The sequence below is a fragment of the Epinephelus lanceolatus genome, chromosome 19 (genome assembly GCF_041903045.1).
Source record: "Epinephelus lanceolatus isolate andai-2023 chromosome 19, ASM4190304v1, whole genome shotgun sequence".
Lineage (NCBI taxonomy): Eukaryota > Metazoa > Chordata > Actinopteri > Perciformes > Serranidae > Epinephelus > Epinephelus lanceolatus.
In genome coordinates this window covers 29,563,815-29,582,606 of record NC_135752.1, presented here as the reverse complement: position 1 = coordinate 29,582,606, position 18,792 = coordinate 29,563,815, and the positions used below count along the sequence as shown (strand labels likewise).

General features: G+C 40.6%; 1 protein-coding gene across 5 annotated transcripts in view; it reads right to left on the bottom strand.

The window, feature by feature from the left end:
- The window catches only part of cacna1bb (calcium channel, voltage-dependent, N type, alpha 1B subunit, b), a 250,495-nt gene that overhangs the window by 60,617 nt on the left and 171,086 nt on the right, over window positions 1-18,792 (bottom strand). For all 5 annotated transcript variants that reach the window (XM_078162190.1, XM_033647132.2, XM_078162191.1 and 2 more), the window contains 4 exons: window positions 16,909-17,038; window positions 16,138-16,197; window positions 15,572-15,678; window positions 2,688-2,784 (listed from right to left, as the gene is read on the bottom strand). In XM_078162190.1, coding sequence (XP_078018316.1) covers window positions 2,688-2,784; window positions 15,572-15,678; window positions 16,138-16,197; window positions 16,909-17,038 — 394 coding nt within the window. The remainder of the gene's footprint in view (window positions 1-2,687; window positions 2,785-15,571; window positions 15,679-16,137; window positions 16,198-16,908; window positions 17,039-18,792) is intronic.

Genomic DNA, 18,792 nt, shown 5'->3' with positions numbered 1-18,792 from the left:
TTAGAAAAAAAAAATGAGTATGTAGAATTTCAAGATTTCCTACTTTGGCACCCTCCAGTGGTTGTATGAAAATGGATTTTCACTGGGATTGTCAATTTTTTTTTGAACCAAAAAGCACAGTTCAAGAAGACAACTCTACTACATAAGTTTCTATTTTTTTTCTTCAACATGTCTTTGTAAATACAGTAATTTTGAACACGGACTGAACATATCTGATGAAAAGAGGACAGACAAAATGAATAAAAATGTGATCACAATTACCAAACACCAACAAAAATGGCTCATAATTAATCGAAAAACCAATTTGTCAGCAATAAAAAAGAAACAGCGGTCGGCACTGTGGGATGTGGCCGCTAACTGAGCTCCAAAGTGGCCAACTGATCGCAGGAGCAGTTATCAAGTCCAAACTGCAGATTCAAAAAATGCTACAAAATGACTGAATTTATCAAGAACAAAAAGCATGACAACCAAGCCAAACAAAGGTAAACTGCACTGACAAAGAGGGACAAGGTTAGCAAGCTGTCCATGGCCTCTTTCACACAGGCTGTATAAGGTGGGAATCTAGAACCGTTATTCTGCTTTGCTTCTGTATAAAAGGTACAGACATGAAATAGGGGGCAGAGTTGTTCTGCTTTTAAGCTGGCAGCTGAGTTGGTACCAGAGCTGAATCAACATCTTCATACAAAGCATGAGCCGGCAGAATAGAATGGGTGTGAGGTTTTGTCAATGTATTGTGTGTGCGACGGACCACCATAAGATCTAAAAATCAGCTAGCAGCAGTTAGCAGCTAACTCAAAGACGAACAGCAACCAAAATGTCCACAAACTAGGGAGACATTGAAGTCTCACAGCTTATTCCCCTCCGGGCAGAGGACAAGATCAACTGCCATATAACCAGGACAGTTAATGAATGTTATTGCCATGTTATGCCATTGTCACTGTTTGGAAAGTGCTGCCGGACGCATATGTTATATGTCACACTAGACCAGGGGTGTCAAACTGATTGGGAACTGCCCATTGATTCGACATCCCATTGTTCCAACCATATTAAACTCATTGTTCCGAAGTCCGTTCCGAAATCATCATGATGCCCTGTGGTTAAGGTCTGGTTAGGTTTAGGCACAAAAACCACTTGGTTAGGGTCAGGAAAAGATCATGGTGTGGGTTAAAATGAAAAAGAAAGTGACAAACACATAAGCCGTGAGCCTGCTCCGCCTCAAGCCGGTCGCGGCGCACCATACGCCCGCCGCGAGCCGTTCAGCACCGCGGACAGTCGGACTAATGGGATGTCCAACCAATGGGCTGTCGCACCAATGACATGGACCCAACTGATTCTAGTTCTTTTGCCACATATAGCCCAGTTTGATCTCAAGTAGGCCGGCCCAGTAAAACCACTGCATAATAACCTACAGTATGAATAACAACTCCTGTTGGGTGGCGCAACAGGCCAAAACACAAATTCAAAACATAAACATGATTTGCGGACCGTAAAATATTTTTTTAAATGCAAATATTCTGGCTGTACTATTGTTGTTGGTGAGATCAGTATGTTATATGAACATTATTCCTTAGTCTCTGTGACATATTAGGAGGATTTTATGACTATTTGCTTTATATTTTTTACATATAGCTCCTTTAACCTTGAAAAAACAGAACAAACCACGTCGGCCTGTAACATTTGCAAGGATGCAGGACAAGGAGTAGTTTGATCCATGAAGATACTGCACATCTCCAGATGTGGAATGTAGAATACATCAAATGGCAGCAGTCTACAGCATGACAGGAGGGAACCATGCTAACCACTGGACCACCAGGCCGCCATGATGCTTCATTATGCCAGCATTTTATAGCTCTGTGCATAGTCAGCATAATGAAGTGTCTTTGTCACAGCAGTACTGACTAAAACGGGCTTATGTGTATGTTTACTATGTCCCAAACACTCATGTCGTCACCACAGTATGAGTTAACACACAGCTTCTGTTGTGACTGTCTGTTGCCATTTGTCATGAGTGACCTCCATTAGCAAGCCTAGCTGGTGGCTACAAAAGTAAACCGCTATGCTACAAACACAAGCTATCTATTTAACCATATTCTGGCATTCTGACACATGCTGCAGATACAGGAGGCATTCTGAGAGGTTTCTACAGATAATTTGAGGCTGGTTTTGCTCCCACTCTGCTTCCATTAAGATGCATTGTAACTATAGCAGCCGCTCTCAACAAAACAGCTACAAACTTTTCAGAGCTACTTTCCAGAACTACAGGGTGAATGTTTGATGCTCCAAAACACAGTTCCTCACCAATTTCATCTACCTTTTGTATCTTTTAAGGAGCGTATCTTTTGGGAAATGCAGACTATCAATAAGCCTCCTCGCTCAGAACTGCTTCAGTAAAAAAGCTTTTTCAGTCACTTCCTCCCAATTTGGATGACTTTAACTTCTCCTTTCTCTCAGAAACACAGAACACCCCAAAGGTCAAACCACTCAAACCTTTCATTAGAGAACTAGAGACACAAGATTTATATATAATTTACAACACCACTGTTTTAAATGAGGTCTTCATTCCTCCTCGGTATACTCTAAATGCATTAGAGTCATGACAGTGTGTGACTGACGGCAGATGTGGCCTCAGCTGCTCTGCATGTTTTTCTTATAATGTACTGGGTGGGTGACAGATTGGATTACCGTACCTTCAGCTTTGGTAGCCGTTTAATGGTCTTGAGTGGTCGCAGGACTCTGAGGACCCTCAGGGACTTGATGGTGTTGATGTCCTTGCCTTTCGTCCCTCTGTGCAGATTGAGAGTACAGTTAGTGTCGCTGAGAAGCATGTAAACCCTTTGACCCCCAGTAACAAGAGCAGACTGTCGTACACCAGGTAAACTGTGTACAAAGAGAAATAGCTCTTTATATTCTGTTAGTAGAGGGCATGCATGTGAGTTCATGTTATTCTACAGAAGCATGCGACAAGGATAGGAAGATTCATTTGTAACCACAGGACATTGACTCAAAGTCTGTAAATAAGTCTTCGGCTACATTTCAGAGGAAATATTGTTCTTGTTTTAACCACATCACATTTATCTGATGACTGTGGTTATATGCTGATGTAGATACTGTACACTAGAGATAAGTTCATGAAATGTCAATAACATATATTGGTTTTCTTCCTACCATTATTTCTTCTAATGCATTTCCTCCTTCTCTCCTATTTCTTTTCCTCTATCTGTCCTTTTTTCCTGTCCTCCTTGTTTTTTTCTTTCTTTACCACCATCCATCTTTCCTTCTTTTAGGTCATTTCTTTCTTCTTCCTTCTCTTTCTGCTGTCTTTTCTGTCCTTTATTTCTCCATTTTCTTCTTTATTTCTTTCTGGCTTCCTTTCTTTCTTTCCCACCTTCTGTCCTTTTCTTTTTTTTCCTAATTTCTTACCTTTCTTCTGTTCTTCCCATTATCCTTTCTTTCATTCTTTAGCCTCTCCTGTCTTTTTTTCTTACTCTTTCTTTCCTTCTTTCTTTCTTTTCTCTTTCCTTTTCTCTTTCTTTCTTTCTTTCTTTCTTAAGCCTTTTGTGTCCATTCCTTCTGTCCTTTCCTTTTCTCATTTTTCTAATTTCTTTCGTTCTTTTCATCCTTCCACTTTTCTTTCTTTCTTTCTTCCTTTAGCCTCCTCTGTCCTTTCCTTCCTTCCTTTCCTTTGCTCATTCCCTTCCTTCCCTCTGCCCTTTCTTTCTGCCTGTCCCTTTGTCCTTTCCTTCCTTCCTTTCCTTGTCTAATTTCTCTCCTTCTCTCTTTCTGCTCTTTCTTTCTTTCTTTTTTCTTTCTCTCTTCCATCACCCATCTTTTCTTCTCTTCTGTCCTTCTTTCTCCATCCTCTTGCTTCCCTGCTTTTTTCTTACCATCATTTCTTTCTTTCTTTCCTTCCATCTGTCCTTGTTTGGTTTCTGCTCTCCTTTCTTTCTTTCTTTCTTTCTTTCTTTCTTTCTTTCTTTCTTTCTTCAGTTTATCTCTTTCATTCTTTGCTTATTTGTCATTTTCTTTTCTTCCTTCCTCTTGTCATTCTCCTTTGTCCATCTATTTACTCCCTCCTTTTTACTTCTTCTTCTCCTTCCATTTTTTTGTCTGTTTTATCTCCCATCCTTCTCCCCTGCCTTTCTTTCTTAGGCCTATACCCCTTCCATCTTTCCATTTGTCTGTGTCTTCCTTCCTTTCTTCTTTTTCTTTCTTTCCTTTCTTCCTTCTGTTCTTCTCTATCTGTCCATCTTTTATTATTATGTTCATTTTCTACCTTCTTTCACTCATTCCACCTCTCTATCCTTCCCTTCTTCAACTCATCTCTTCATGTAGGCTTAATCAAAACACCAGGTTCTCACACAAGAGTGAAACTTAACTCCTCTCTGTCTTAACAATCAGAAGATGTTACTGCATAAACTTGTCTATAATTAATGCAAGACTTTATCATGTGATGCATTTTACGCTGTGGCGTTGCTTCTTGCTTCTAAGTTACATAATTAAACACTTTTTACACAACTGCCATTGTCACACAGAGCTCACATGCTGTTTCTGTAGAATAACATACAGACATTTCATACTGTTGAGAGTAGATGCACAAAGAATCAGCCCCTGGTTGAGGAAGCTGCTTCTTTGCAGGAACCACTGCTGTCAGTCATCGCAGACGCTGCAGGTTTTGTTAACTGGTCACAGAGTGGGAGGTGGGTGTGGGGGTTTAAAAACTAGCTGTTATGCTAATGACACACAGCTGAGCCATCACTCACTCAGAGACCGACATTGGCCAAGGACAGTGGGAGAGGGATTTTTAATTAATCAGTCACACGTACGCACAATGCTGCTGTCACTCTTGATTAAAAACTGTTTCTCATTTGCTTCTTCTTGAGTTCAAACAATTCCAAGAAGTAGAAATTGAGAGTGTGTATATATCTGAGTGTGTGCACGCAGCAATAATTTAATGTGTGAAGGATGTGAAGGACAAAAGCACACCAGAAAAAAGGGTCTAAATGCCTTGTTAGTGGCCCCAAGAGGTCCTGCTGCTTCTTATACCAGCATGAGGTAGAGTTATCAACCAACCAATCCTTTTATCCCCGGGGGACAAGAACAACTCCCACTGTTAAAAGAATGCTATTTATTCCGGCTAGTATTTGTCGAGGATAAAATACATGCATGCATTCAGTAACATCGTGTCTTACAGGTCCCTGAAGGGCTGTCTTTTTTAATTACCTTTCCAAAAAAGAAAATACAAAAACAAAAGCAAAGGATGGACTAAAAACTGTGTTTATCTGCTGTAAACATTGTGGATTGCCATTGTTCCGATACCCCAAAATTCCAAAGCCCATTTCTCTGACAGCCTGTTTTCCCTCAAACAAAACGCTCATTGCTTCAAAGTCCAGTTTCACCAAAAATACACACTCCCTGCAGTAAGACAACCCATTCACTAGAAAACAAATTTCGAATTGTGGGTTACACGGCTGTAAAAACCATGGATATTTTACATCTGTACATTATTTTGTAGTGGATACACTGAAATACGCTTCTAAACCATGATGTGGTAAAGGTGTGGGTTAGATTTACGATTCAAAAAACAGCACGCACATCCAAAAACGATAAATACAAGGTGCTGGACAACAGAATGCAAAAACAGGTCCACACACCAGAAGCTGCACCAGCCCTTCAACAGACATGCTGGTGCCTGAAACATCACATGTGGTGATACAATTAAAATTTCCAAAAGGAGCAGGTGTGCAGTTTCAGGTGTGCAGACTTGTATTAGCATTTTTGTGGTTAGATTTAGGCACAAAAACCACTTAGTTATGGTTAGGGAAAGATGTGAATCATGTTTTGGGTTAAAACACCCCCATTTGGTGGCACAAAGGCAGCTGGAAAAGCAGGTGCAGATCGGTGAAAAACACTGGTATAATGGCTTAAGTGCTGCAGGAAGACGCTGCAAAAGGTCGACAAAACACGCAGGATCAGTGGCTGCTGGGAAACACAATGAAGGGTTAGTAAAAACACCCCTGGTGAACTGAAACTAACTGCAGGGAGTGTGTATTTTCTGAGAAACAGGACTTAGTAGCAATGGGTGTTTATTTCTGAGATAATGGGCTGTCAGATAATGGACTCTCAGTCCAATGGGACATATTTCTGACTGATGGGACGTTGGATAACAATAGCATGGCACCTAAACGTTAGCATGCCCAGCTTATTACCTACAGTAGTAACCTAGCATCATGTCCAAAGGTATTATGCTGGATAACATTAAGTTTAGTTCTGCTTAACACACAGACAATGCTGCTCCTGCTTCTAAATGGATCATCAGCTAGCAAGGGCGCTAACATTTTGCCTGGGACATGCAGCTTTAGCCTTAGTGTTGTACCATTATAGTATCATGTATACAGCCATCATGTGCCAATTCACCTTTTACAGGGCTCTTATTTTGAAAACAAACCATCTGGAAATATTAAAAATCCAGGATAGACAGAGTTTTCTATCAACATACTGAGTTAGCATTAGCTTAAGCTAGCTATTCACAGCTGATAAAATCCAAGCGACAGTTGTCATTTCAGGTGACAGAAAAAACTAAACTGCATGTGCTGAGCTGGAGTGAGGCTTGAAAGGTGTAGCAAGACTAATCGGGTTTGTAATGTCTACATATATTCAACAAATAAAGAAAATACAGTTTCTAACTGCCACTGAATGTTAGAGTTACCGATTTGAATGTTTTGTCTAAACCTTTTGCAGCTCCTTCCCGAAAGTATCCCGGAAATACAGCTGTGGTGGTCTATTTTCTCCTTAACTACCTTTGGTCATTTCCTGGTCCTTTCTAAAACACTCAAACAAACCAATTTGAGTAATTGAACACTGTTTCCCTATGATTAACACCAAAGTGGAAAGTCCTTTCCAGGAAAATAAGGCACACGTTAGCTCCTTTTTAGAAAGTAACATGGAAACTAAGGAACCTAAATAAAGCATTATCCTACAATCGGTTTAACACTTTGCAGTCTCTTTCTCCCAGTGTCTCCTTTGCTTTAAATTTCACCACACGCACAGAGACAGTCCCACACAGGCCCGGATCAGTCTGTCAGTGCTGTGAAGAGACTCTAATTAAAAAAAAAACAAAAACACCTGGTTGTGCAGTGGAGGGTATTCAGGGACGTATGAAAACCAGCTGTTCAGGTTGTGGCTGTTTACCCATTTAAAAAGAAATAATTGGAACAATGAAATACATCTATTTTTCATGTCTGTGAGTCTGTAACGGTGAGAGAGAGAAGCATGGCTCCATACATTTTAACATTTTAGGGCTTTTTCCTTTTTTCAATGGAAACCTCTGAGTCTAACAAAATGGCATGCAGCTCTCATGCTTGGATGACTTGATATCCTGGCATGCAATCTGCAAACTCAATGCCAGTCCCCGCTATTCAAGGACATCAACACATTGAGACGGCAAGAACAGTCTCCCAATAGCTTTCAGAAGCGCCGTGGGCAAGGAAGATGTAATGTGTGTGTGTGTGTGTGTGTGTGTGTGTGTGTGTGTTCAAGGTTGTGTGTTAACTCAGCACTGATTGCTTAAAGTCCGACTGAAATCACATGTAGTCATTTGCTCTGCACTCTAAATTAATGTTATTTTGTAAATGTATTATTAACACTTAAAAGCCGGCTGGAGGGGCGTGTCGGCGTCTGCAGGCAGGCTGTTGGAGTGTTGCACCACATGGAACGTGAGACAAGTAAACAAACTTGCGCTGCAGCTAACCGGACCAAAGTGATATTTGCAGGCACATTAACATGTTGTTTAATGTTCTGCAGCCGAGCAGCTAATTTGCTATCTAGCCTGCAAACTGACATTAGTGCACTTTTCCCTGGTGGATGTTTGTTTGGGCACTGCTGCTGATGATAAAACACGGATGTCACTGCTTTAGGCAAGGTTTGATTGGCTGTATAAGGTCTCATCATGAAACCAGAACATATAAAAATCTGGTTTTGTCTCATATGACAACACAGGAGCAGATATGTATGCTGTAGCAGACAAAAAAATACATGTAACTTGTGTGCTCAGCAGACTCTTGTCACCTCAGCAAAATCTGAGGTCCAATCAGCAGCACTTTAAAGCCTCAGCAAAAAAAGATGCATGCATGCAGGTTTACCAAGGATTAAATTCGAATTTTGAATAATGTGTGCACAAATATGTTCAAGTTCAAAGAGGACAAATTTTTCAGGCTCATTATTTAGAATTTTAATGGTACTTTTTAAAAGTTACTTTTGATCATTAAAACAATGTAAAAATCTGGGTTAAAATATGATTTTCATTTTGTTGTTGCAGCACAAACACTGTACTTCAACAGATTTAAAACAAAGAAAATGTGGTGCATACAGTATTCAGCAACTCATTTACATTTGTCCTCTATTTTCCTCTTTGCTTCCTATTACTGGGAGCGTGTTTTGAGCTGTCAATCCTGAAAAAAATAATATAGTTATTAAAATTAGGGGTGAAAAAGTATTTAAATTGTCATCCCCTCCTAAAAAAAAATATAAAAATGGACAAAAAAAAAGAAACAATGAGCTTTACATGACCTACAGTATGTTTTTACAAGGAAAAAAATGGGTGTCGTATTATTTTCCTTACACACAGTTGCAGGCTGTAACACTGCTTTTCAAAGAAAAAAAGGTGAATTCAGGTGAGAAGCTATAATCCTTTATCGATTTCCCTCTGAGTCCAAGGAGAGATGTAGGTGAAGGGCAGGGAGGTGAGCTGAGCCGCTGCCTATAATCTCTCACAGATTTTACCAATTAAAACCACTTTAGTGAAGATAAACGGAGATTAACTTGAAGGAGAAACAACAACTAAAGATGTTTTAACTTTGAAACAAGTGATAAGTAAAGGGTGCGAGTGGATTCATACTGGTGCATGTCAATGGCTACTGGTCTTCTGAAAGCTATGAGGTGGAGTTCCCAATATTGTCTGTTTGTCTTAGATGTCCCAATATTGGGACAGGAGGTTACTTTTCTAAAGGGGAAAAGAGAGGCAGGAGGAAGGGGGAAATTATGGTCGTATCCCAAGCACCTTGGGATGGAGGGCGACAAAGTTAATTCGATAAGGTTGATAAGAGGAACATTCTGTGTTTCACATGTGGGGGGAAAGGAGACAAGAGGGGGGTCAATAAGCAAAAAGTAGATAGGGACAGTTCCCACCTGGCCACGCTTTGTTGCGATCTGATGAGAAAAAAGCAACGACACAAACACAATACACAAACACAAACACCGCCCACATAAATACAGTAGAGCACACAGGCATAGAAAGACAGACCGAGCAAAATAAACATTCTAAGCTGAGATCACACAGGCGTGAAGATACAGTGACATTGTTCGGCCTTTCAGACTCACATCGAAAAGAAACCAAAGAGAAGAGACAAACAGAAGCACTTAAACTAATTACCCTGTGAAAGAGCAAAGCAATGGACAAGTCTGATAAAATATCACAATGACTATATGCACTTTACACGTGAAAATGTAAATCACATTTATAGCAAGAGGATGATCATGATGTCATGGAAAGTTTGTTACTGAGATGCAAAGACAAGAGGACACTGCTGATGTTTGCCTACATTCACACTGCAGCTGAGAAAAACAAAACAAATAGATTTTAACAAACGAGATTAGAATAGAACTATTTCAATTATGTTTAGGGCCACTTTTACACAGTATGCAGCCCTAAATCTGTGGCATACCTAAAGAAGTATTTCACTGCTGGAAAGATAGTCTTCATCTTCTTTATAAAACTGGACTGCCTATGCAGCAGAAAGACGCAAATATGTTTGAAATTGGTGCTACATGACCAGAGGAAACAAAGGAAAGGGGCTGTGGCATTTGCTTTTGCTCAAATGGTAGAAAACAACTACCAGAAAGCACTGCGCCACTGCGGACCAATAATGGTGTGTTCCATTTACCTCTGAAATCAGAAGTCAGAGCTGGAATGATGTCACACCAGAAATGATCGCATTTCAGTGCAACAAGCCGGAAAACCAAGATGTTGTTAGCAATACCAGTTCAAGCCAGGTTAGCCATTGTTAGCAATACCAGTTGATAACAATGTATTAAGCTGTAATTTGCACATACAAAAACTGTGGCACGATGTCCACAGATAGAAGTTGGACAGGACTGTGTATATGTTTTAAAATGACAGAAGTGCTAATAAACTGTATATTACTACAGCTTTCAATACAGTTGCTGCACAGAGCAGCCATATTGGATTTTAAGGTCAGGGTTATTGAGGTTTCAGGGGCCATTCCAGTTGAAATATTGACCTGGGAACTAGAGTTGTACCGTTACCGATACCAGTATCTGAAATGCCTCCGATACTGCCTAAAATGTGGTATCAGGTATCGGCGAGTACAGCCTATGGCCAATCCGATACCACGTAATGCCTCATGTCATTACGCATACGCATGCTACAGGCAAACAAAACGGAAACGGAGCAGAGTTTAAAAAGCATTCTACTGTAGCCTTTAAAATGTCTTTTTTACCAAATTGTGTGGCTGCACTTTAACCTGTGTCTTGATCTGTGTCAACACTGGATAATAATAATAATAAAAAAGTTTTATGGCATTCATTCTACTATTCAGATAAATTCAGACTTTCTAGTACAAATATAAAGCACCATAAAGGCTCGCGGTCACGGGAGAGGTTGGCAGTTTTGACACAAAACAATATGGTAGCTTGCTGGTTAAAAAACCCATAATCTCATATTACCATTAAACAATAAACTAAAATATGTTTCTGAAAACATTTCAGATGAGAAATAGGCGACGAATCTTCGTTTATATTTTATTAGCGAAGCTTAGTTTTACTGTCTGATCTCAGAATTTTCAGCCTTCATTTTTTTACAATAAAGTAAACAATGTAGCAGCCACTTCCTGTTCACAAATTCTAATATTATAGCCAAACAGTGCATTAAAATATGTTTCTGGAGTCACTTTAGGTGAGAAATAGGCAATAAAGTAACAGAATCTTGACCTAATTTTAAAGTTTGACCAGAGATTGGTCTAAAGGTGAGATAGAGAGGTGGTTCTCTCTCTCAATCCGCTTCTATGCTCTTTGTTTCCATGTTGGCAGGAATACAGTAAGGAGGAAGTACAATCTGTAGTTTGAGCTATAGCCCAACAGCGAATGAAAATCACCTGGATGATGCAAAACTACAGATTTGTGGGGAGATCTGAGTGTTGGGAAGATGGACGGAAGTTTACCACAGTTCATTGATACATACTATTCAATTCAATTTTATCTATAAAGCCAAAGATCACAAATCATGATTTGCCTCAGAGGGCTTTATAGCATAGGACATCCGTCTGTTCTTGGACACTCACAGCAGATAAGAAAAACCCCTTTAACGGGGAACAAAATGGAAGAACCCTCAGAAAAAGCAACTGAGGAGGGATCCCTTTTCCAGGACAGAGAAGACATACAATAGATGCCGTGTGTACTCACACTATTATGCATAATATCCCTTTAGGTCCTAATGTCACTAGCTTATATATACTAGCTATATACTTGCTTCTATAACTCTATACAATCTAAGGTTTTATAACACCTTCACTGGTAGGTCCCTCCTTATTGAGTGCTGGGTGCATTTACACCTGTTCTTTCATGTGGTCAAACACTATTTGATTGCAATCTGACCACCTAAAACAAATATTAATGCTGGCGCAAAGTGGATCTACATTCAAATTTGATCCAAGTTTTAGCATCAACCTAAAGCCGTACGTCTTGCAATGTGAATGCAGCCTCTTAGACACTTACATGCCTCGAATGTGAGATGATGAGAGAGATGACAGGAGGGACAAAATGCCAGACAAGAAGTGAACATGAGAGGGAGGACAGAGGAGGAGGTGGTTGAATCTGGTAATCCCTAGATAAGTGACTCTAACTCTTTTACCGATCAGGACAGGGGCACTACATACTGGTCTAAGCCTGTTACACAGCATGATGTTATTATACTCTAAAAGTCTGTGATTTATGTAAACAGTACATTAGCGGCTACATCATCCTACATCTTTATTATACTGTAATTCTTTGAGTCTGCTCTATATCTACCATTTACTCAGTTTAATAGTTTTCAATTAGCAGCATATTTGTGTGTTTATAATGGACAGCAGCACTTAGGTCCTTTGTGTTCATGAATATCTGCAACACCTCTCACTTTTATAAAAGCTTGAAACTGTTGTCTCTGACAGCACAGCTTGGTTATTTATTCACACTCCTGCCGGGCTGTGCATTATGTATATTGTTGCTATTAACACATTAAACATATCAGATAAATGGAAAACAGGTAATTGCACTTATGCAACCCAAATGCAGATGCAACACAAACACAGTTACATAACACAAACGGAGTAAAATGCCAGTATCTTTGATCATAACTGAGGTGGTAATGACAAGAATAGCAAATAACAAAATATGACATTTGTTCAAAAACATTTCGCCGAGAGAGCGAGGCTGCGGCAGACACATCTATAAACTCTGCAAATGACACTGTCTGAGATGGACAGGAAGGAAAAAGAGAAGACACAAACAGAAAAACAAGCACACAGGGAGCACACAGGCAGACAGAGCAGGCAGCATTACCCCATAAGGCTCCTGAAAGCAATCCAAGCCAGAAAACAAAGAAGGGAGGAGAAACAGTGAAAGACAGAAGACAAAGAGAGTCAGCAACAGATAAAACACAGAGAGACGCATCAATCTGAAGCTGGCCAAAGAGAAGAAATTAGAGCGACAGAGAGCAGTACAAAAAAATATACACAGGTGACTAACAAACTTTCAGGACAGAGTTGATACTGTATGTGAAACAGTGGCAGATGTTAAGTATCTGACAGAGCTGGTTGAAAGAGAATATGTAATCACAACCCTGTTCCAGAGACCCAGAATGCAGATCTGTTAGCGCCATTAACTTCCTTTATACTCTATTTACAGGAAGTATGGTTGCAACCACTTTTTACAACCTGCTCCACTATTGTAGAAGCTCGTAAGTAGGGCTGCCCCCCACTAACAGTTGTCATTTAGGGCCATTAGTCAACTAGTCGCCCACATGTTTGCGATATTAACGTAATTATTAAATGATGTATTTGGGCGGGGCAACACAATGGTTTGAGTTGAAGGTGTGAGAAAGAATAGTATCAGTAACATTGTTAACACTGTGCTACATTACAGAGAAATACAAAACCGTACTAATGAACCTTCATTAATATAGGCCTATATTTTATCTACAAGTGCACGTCACACACTGAGCGAGCCGCCTGTTAATGACGCTGTGGGCTAATGGGCATGTAGCTACTTCCATGTTTCAGATGATACGTCATGTTTGTAGTCGACCAATGAAGATGAGTTTACATATCACCTTGGGTTCGTCCTTCACCTTCTCAAAATGATCCCACACTTTGGATTTCCTGCCCGACATGTTATTAACTAGCCTGTGGAATAACCGCAGCTACCAGCCCTGGAAATTAGAGGCTGACTTGTCGCATCTTTAACCACTTGGAAAACGCGAGGTCAGGCACTGGGCGCTACTTTTGTGTCTATTTTGTGGTAGCTTTCCAGAGCACGGCAGCAGGTTGTTAAGCAGCCTTAGGCCTATCATCCATGGGACAGATGTAAAGCTCTGGGTAGCCCTGCGCTAACTTTTCCATTACTATCAGACTGAACATTTACAGAAGAAGGGAAAGATATCTGTCGGCTGTGATTGGTTTGTAACCTGACTCCTGTCTGACTGCTGAGCACGGCCACTTCCTGTGTCTGTCCTTTCAAATTAAATTCCCACATGATCCAGTCATATAGGTTTTGATTTATTTTAACAAGGTGCAGCTTCTAATAGAGTCTCCCTTTTTTTCTGCAACTAAGTGACCAATAAAATCTTGCCGACTATTGATCTTCCTGGTCAACTAAGGTTTGGTCGACTATTAGGAGGCAGCCCTAGTTGTAGGACAACCTGGGTTACGTTGTAATGGCTAGAGTCAAGAATTAAAAATTATGGGGTTACCAAAATACACATTAAAAAACATGTGCTGCCACTCAAAACATCCTCCTGCTGCACACTGAAAACTTTTTGACTGCTTTGATAGCTCACACCAGGCAGCTGTGTTGATCTTCTTTCTCTGACATTTTGCAGTCTCTTACAGTATCTACTCAATATCACACTGCAGATCGAGTATTATTCTGGAATTGACTTTACTTAATTTCCCTGCCCCCCCTCATCTGATGCATTTACCACTTTTTCTCACCACCTGTGTTGGCATGCTGAAAAAAGGAGTAAGATAGATGGATTAAATGTGTTTAGTTGTCACTGGAGTTAGTTGTAACACTTTTTTAAATGTTGTTACATCCATCCCCACCCCTGCCAACAAGGTGTAGCAGCATGGTGGTTTGTAATGAGCAAAGATGATTCTGATCTAACACAGGTTACATAATGCTAAGTTCAACAGTACCAGTACAAATCAAAATATAGACTTGATCCGAGAAATCATTTTTTATACCTGGCTGTAAAACCTGCGCACGTCTTCATACAGCTATGAAATTTCACATGCAGGTCAGGAGGAAAGTGGTCGTACAATAAATGTATTACATTACCCTCAGGTCAACCCTTCTTAGTGAAAGTGCTGCTGTTACAACCATCCCCTTATTACAATCATAACTGGTCTATTTCCCATCTTATAACAGAGCACTTCAAACACAGATGTGCTCAGTTTAACCGCAGCAACACTACTACTTCTCAGCTGACTCTCACTAATCAAATGGACCTAACCAGTGCTCACTCATAAGGACTACAGGCATGTTAGATTTCTATCCATCTGAATACTCATAAGATGTGATAATGTTGCCCCCCTAAAAATAGTAGTGAGAGGAGAGAAAAATGTGCAGCTGTGTGAGGTACAACACGTGGCACACTTCAGCCAGAAAGCCACTCGACCTTTTTTCTTTCTGGATGTGGGCATATTATAGGCATGATACCTTCCAGTGTGTCCCAGTGAACAAAATAATGAACTTGGCGGACAACATTCACCCCCACATTGTCTGCTATTTTCAAATATAAAGACAAATGCCACAGAATAAGACGATCTAATGTAATTTCTAACACTAACTCTACAACAATTATGTTGAGAGTTGCAATTAGGCACCAGTTTAGAGACTTCTGTCCCCTCCTGAACTATGAATTTATCAGGCAAACTGTGCATTGCCCATTCGTCAACTAGCAGGGAGGGGCTGTGGAGACTTTATGTAACAATGAAAGATGAGTTTGACATAGTCGTGTCAGCAAAATAACCCCCGGCAGCACAAACACAATCTGATGACCACATTGGAGTCATTTGTTGGAGCAAAACATGCGCAGGGGCGCCAAGCCCGAGGGTGTTAGCACGCTAGCCTGCTCCAGGGAAGGATACTGGAGAGAGGGCGAGATCAGCTATAAATACAGTAATACAAGACAACCGTCATTTGTTGTGGTGTCGTTGTATCCATCCCTGAAAGATTTTATATGAAGAGCCGTGCTGTAGTTATAAAGTAACGGCAAAAATAAAGGGAAAAGTTGACTTACGAGCAGGCGAAGGCAACCAGAGCTCCGCTGACCACGATGAAATCCAGGATGTTCCACAGGTCACGGAAGTAAGAGCCAGGGTGGAGGAGCAGTCCCAAGTCAATCATCTTCAGTCACAGAATAAATAAAGCACAGTAATTGAAAAAATCATAAAAGCTGACACAGAAACTTTCTTTGTTCGAAGGCCTCCTCGAGAAACTATTCAGATCTATCCTTGATTCTTAGCTCATGAAAATATTTAGCACCTTTTTTTCTCAGTGATGCAGAGCATTCATTATCTAAAGCATTTGGAAATTAGACAAAGTGCTATCACAGATGAGGAATGTAAAACTGCAAACCTAATTAGCAATGCCGGTAAAGACAGATTTGTGGATTTGCAAGTCAAAAAGCAACTAGAGGACTCGATAAAATGAAACTAAATATGGTTGAAAATGACTAGAATCTAAACCTAATATTCCAATTCCAAACAAACAAGACCAACTTCACTTGCAAATTGCCAAACTCTTGACTAGCTGGTTTGTCACCGCTCAAGTCAAAGTGTATTTCCATTTCGACAGCCTCCTCACCTTAATGACCATCTCAAAAGTAAAGACCCCTGTGAAGACATAGTCCAGATACTTGAGAACCTGTAAACACAGAGTGAGAAAATATCCTTTGAGATGACTCACCAGATCCAGTGACAGATGTTTGCAGTTAAAGACACTCTGAAAGTGTGTGTGTGTCTCTCTGTGTGTGTGAACGGACCAGTTATGCACAACATGTTCCTCTGCCCTGTCAGAGGTCTCAAGCTCTGTCAGCTCTGCACTCCCCTGCACTAACACAGATTGCCTGAACACCCCCACACACACACGAATATGCAACGCACAACATCACCTCAGATTCCCTCTGTGCTCCTGACTAGAATATGAATTAGTTGTGCTTGTCTGTCAAAGTGCAGAAACTCAAGTCACGTGTCTGTCTGTGCGTTACCTCCTGATTCCCAACATGGACTCATGTGTCATGCAGGGATATAAAGAGTACAGGAACATACTGCCAAACTGGATATGCGCCACTGTTGCTGTTTTATTAAAAGTCAGTGTGATGGCATTTGAGCATAAAATGTGCAACTTCCTGCTGTTTGTTCCTCAATATGGACAAACTGTCGAGCCCTGTTAGGAAGGCCTTAATCAGTCTGAATGAATCAGCCCCAATGAGATATGTTTGTCCTCATGTGCTCGTGTGAGCATGCACATTTTCATGCAAATACCTGTTTGTGTGACTACGCGTCTGACAACCATTGTGTTTGTTGTGTACTTCCAGATGTTTATTTATGAAGTCTAGATGTCAGTCTGACTCACGTTGTTGCGAGGTGCATTGGCTTGCACGGGGTCCTCGGCCGCCAGAGCGATGCTGCTCATGGTAATGACCATCAGGATGCACATCTCAAAGTAGCGTAGGTTGACCACGTAGTGACACAGCCGCCGCACCCTGCAAGAGCGCACATACGTATAAACACACATATACAAATATAAAAGTACACGCAAGAGTGGTGACAGCGCGCTTGGTGACGTCTCTCTTGGTGACGTCCTTCCAGGTGACGTCCTCCAATAACAGGACAAGGAGAACACGCATATCTCTCCTTGTCAAAACAATGCACAAAGTGGACATGTACCACATGACGCAGGGTCATCTGGGTTCGCAGTGTCTTTTAATGGAATCAATATGGGACACCTTCGCAAGAGCCTTTGTATAAAAATCATTTAATTTATACTGCATGTTTCTAAAAGACACTACTGGGATTAATAATGTGAGAGCATCAAAGATAGGAACTAAGGTTATTTGAATGACAACTGCTTATATGTGGGATTTCTTTCTTTCAGTCCACAACCAAGAGTTCATGATGACACGTGGGTTTGGAAGAAAGATCAACTGGTAAATCAAAAGCTCAATGCTCATTTACCAGGGGCAACAAACCTGTGATTTTCCAGGAGAGTACCATGGCCTCAGATTTCAGGTGCTGACGTTCCTCCCAACTGCTTTACACTCAGCTACAAACCACCCCGATATGGCGTTGGAGGTCATGGTCCAAAGCAGTGGTTTTCAAAACTTTTTGTGCCCAAGACACACCAAAGGGCAAGCCAAAATCCCAAGGCACACCTGTATTCAAATCTGTGCACAATAGCTTCTATAATGTGTGTTAACACTCACTTGTAATTTGCTCTGCACAATAAAGCGATCCATTGTCCCACACACCATTTGAGAACCACTGGTCTAAAGCCAACAGAACGACATCATCAGCATAAAGAAGGAGAGACACATCACTCACAGCTCTCACTCCAGTTAAATAAGGACAGGATGGGAGTTACTTCTTAAAAGGAGCCCTGCTGAATTGCATGAGTTTGAAGAGAAATCAAACAACATTTCAAATCCGATACAGCATAGCTTGCCAGTAGCCTGCAGCTGCACTTAAGGAGAGGAAGAGGCACAGTCCTGATAGTCCAGTCCTTGCCAACCACTGGCAATGAGCCAAAAAGTCCCTCATTTGAAGTTTTAACCTCCATCAATTTTATCCTCCACTCCGTAAAACCAGTAAACTGTCCAACTTCCAGGTCATCCATCCCTGGGAGCTGACTGCAGCATACTTCACTAGGCTTGTCTAATAGTGGCACGAGGCATCACTTGTTTTTTGGGGGTTTTTTGTTGGCCAAATTTTTGTTTTAAGTCTGAAACTGAGTAATTCTGGCCTACTCCTTTAAAGTCACTGTGATTGTATACATATTTTCCAGTATATATATTAACAGGTGTTAATTACTTTTTAAGAATATGTTAAATATTTTTTTCATATACCAATTCCAATGTCTAAAAATGTCTTAAAAAAGGGTGTACTTGCATTACTATGCTGTGATATTATCATTATATCAGTGGCATAAAGTGGTCTCCAAATAACAGTAACACTGTCTATAGCAATTATTTCTGGGACAATATATCATCCAACAAAAGCAGTTCTCGTGACAGGCCTAGGAAAAATTCCTACGCAGGCAGGAGTTCAAGATTTTTTTTAACTAGCTGATGTTCCAGAAGCTTTCCTTATCTCCTGATCCAACTCAGCTCTACCTCTCTCGTCACGCAACCACCCAAGATTTGCATCTAAAGAACTGAACGTATGACTATGAAGTTTTTTCTCAATCTTTGTAACTACAATGTTCTTGTACTTAATGCTTAAACATTACTCTATAGAGGAC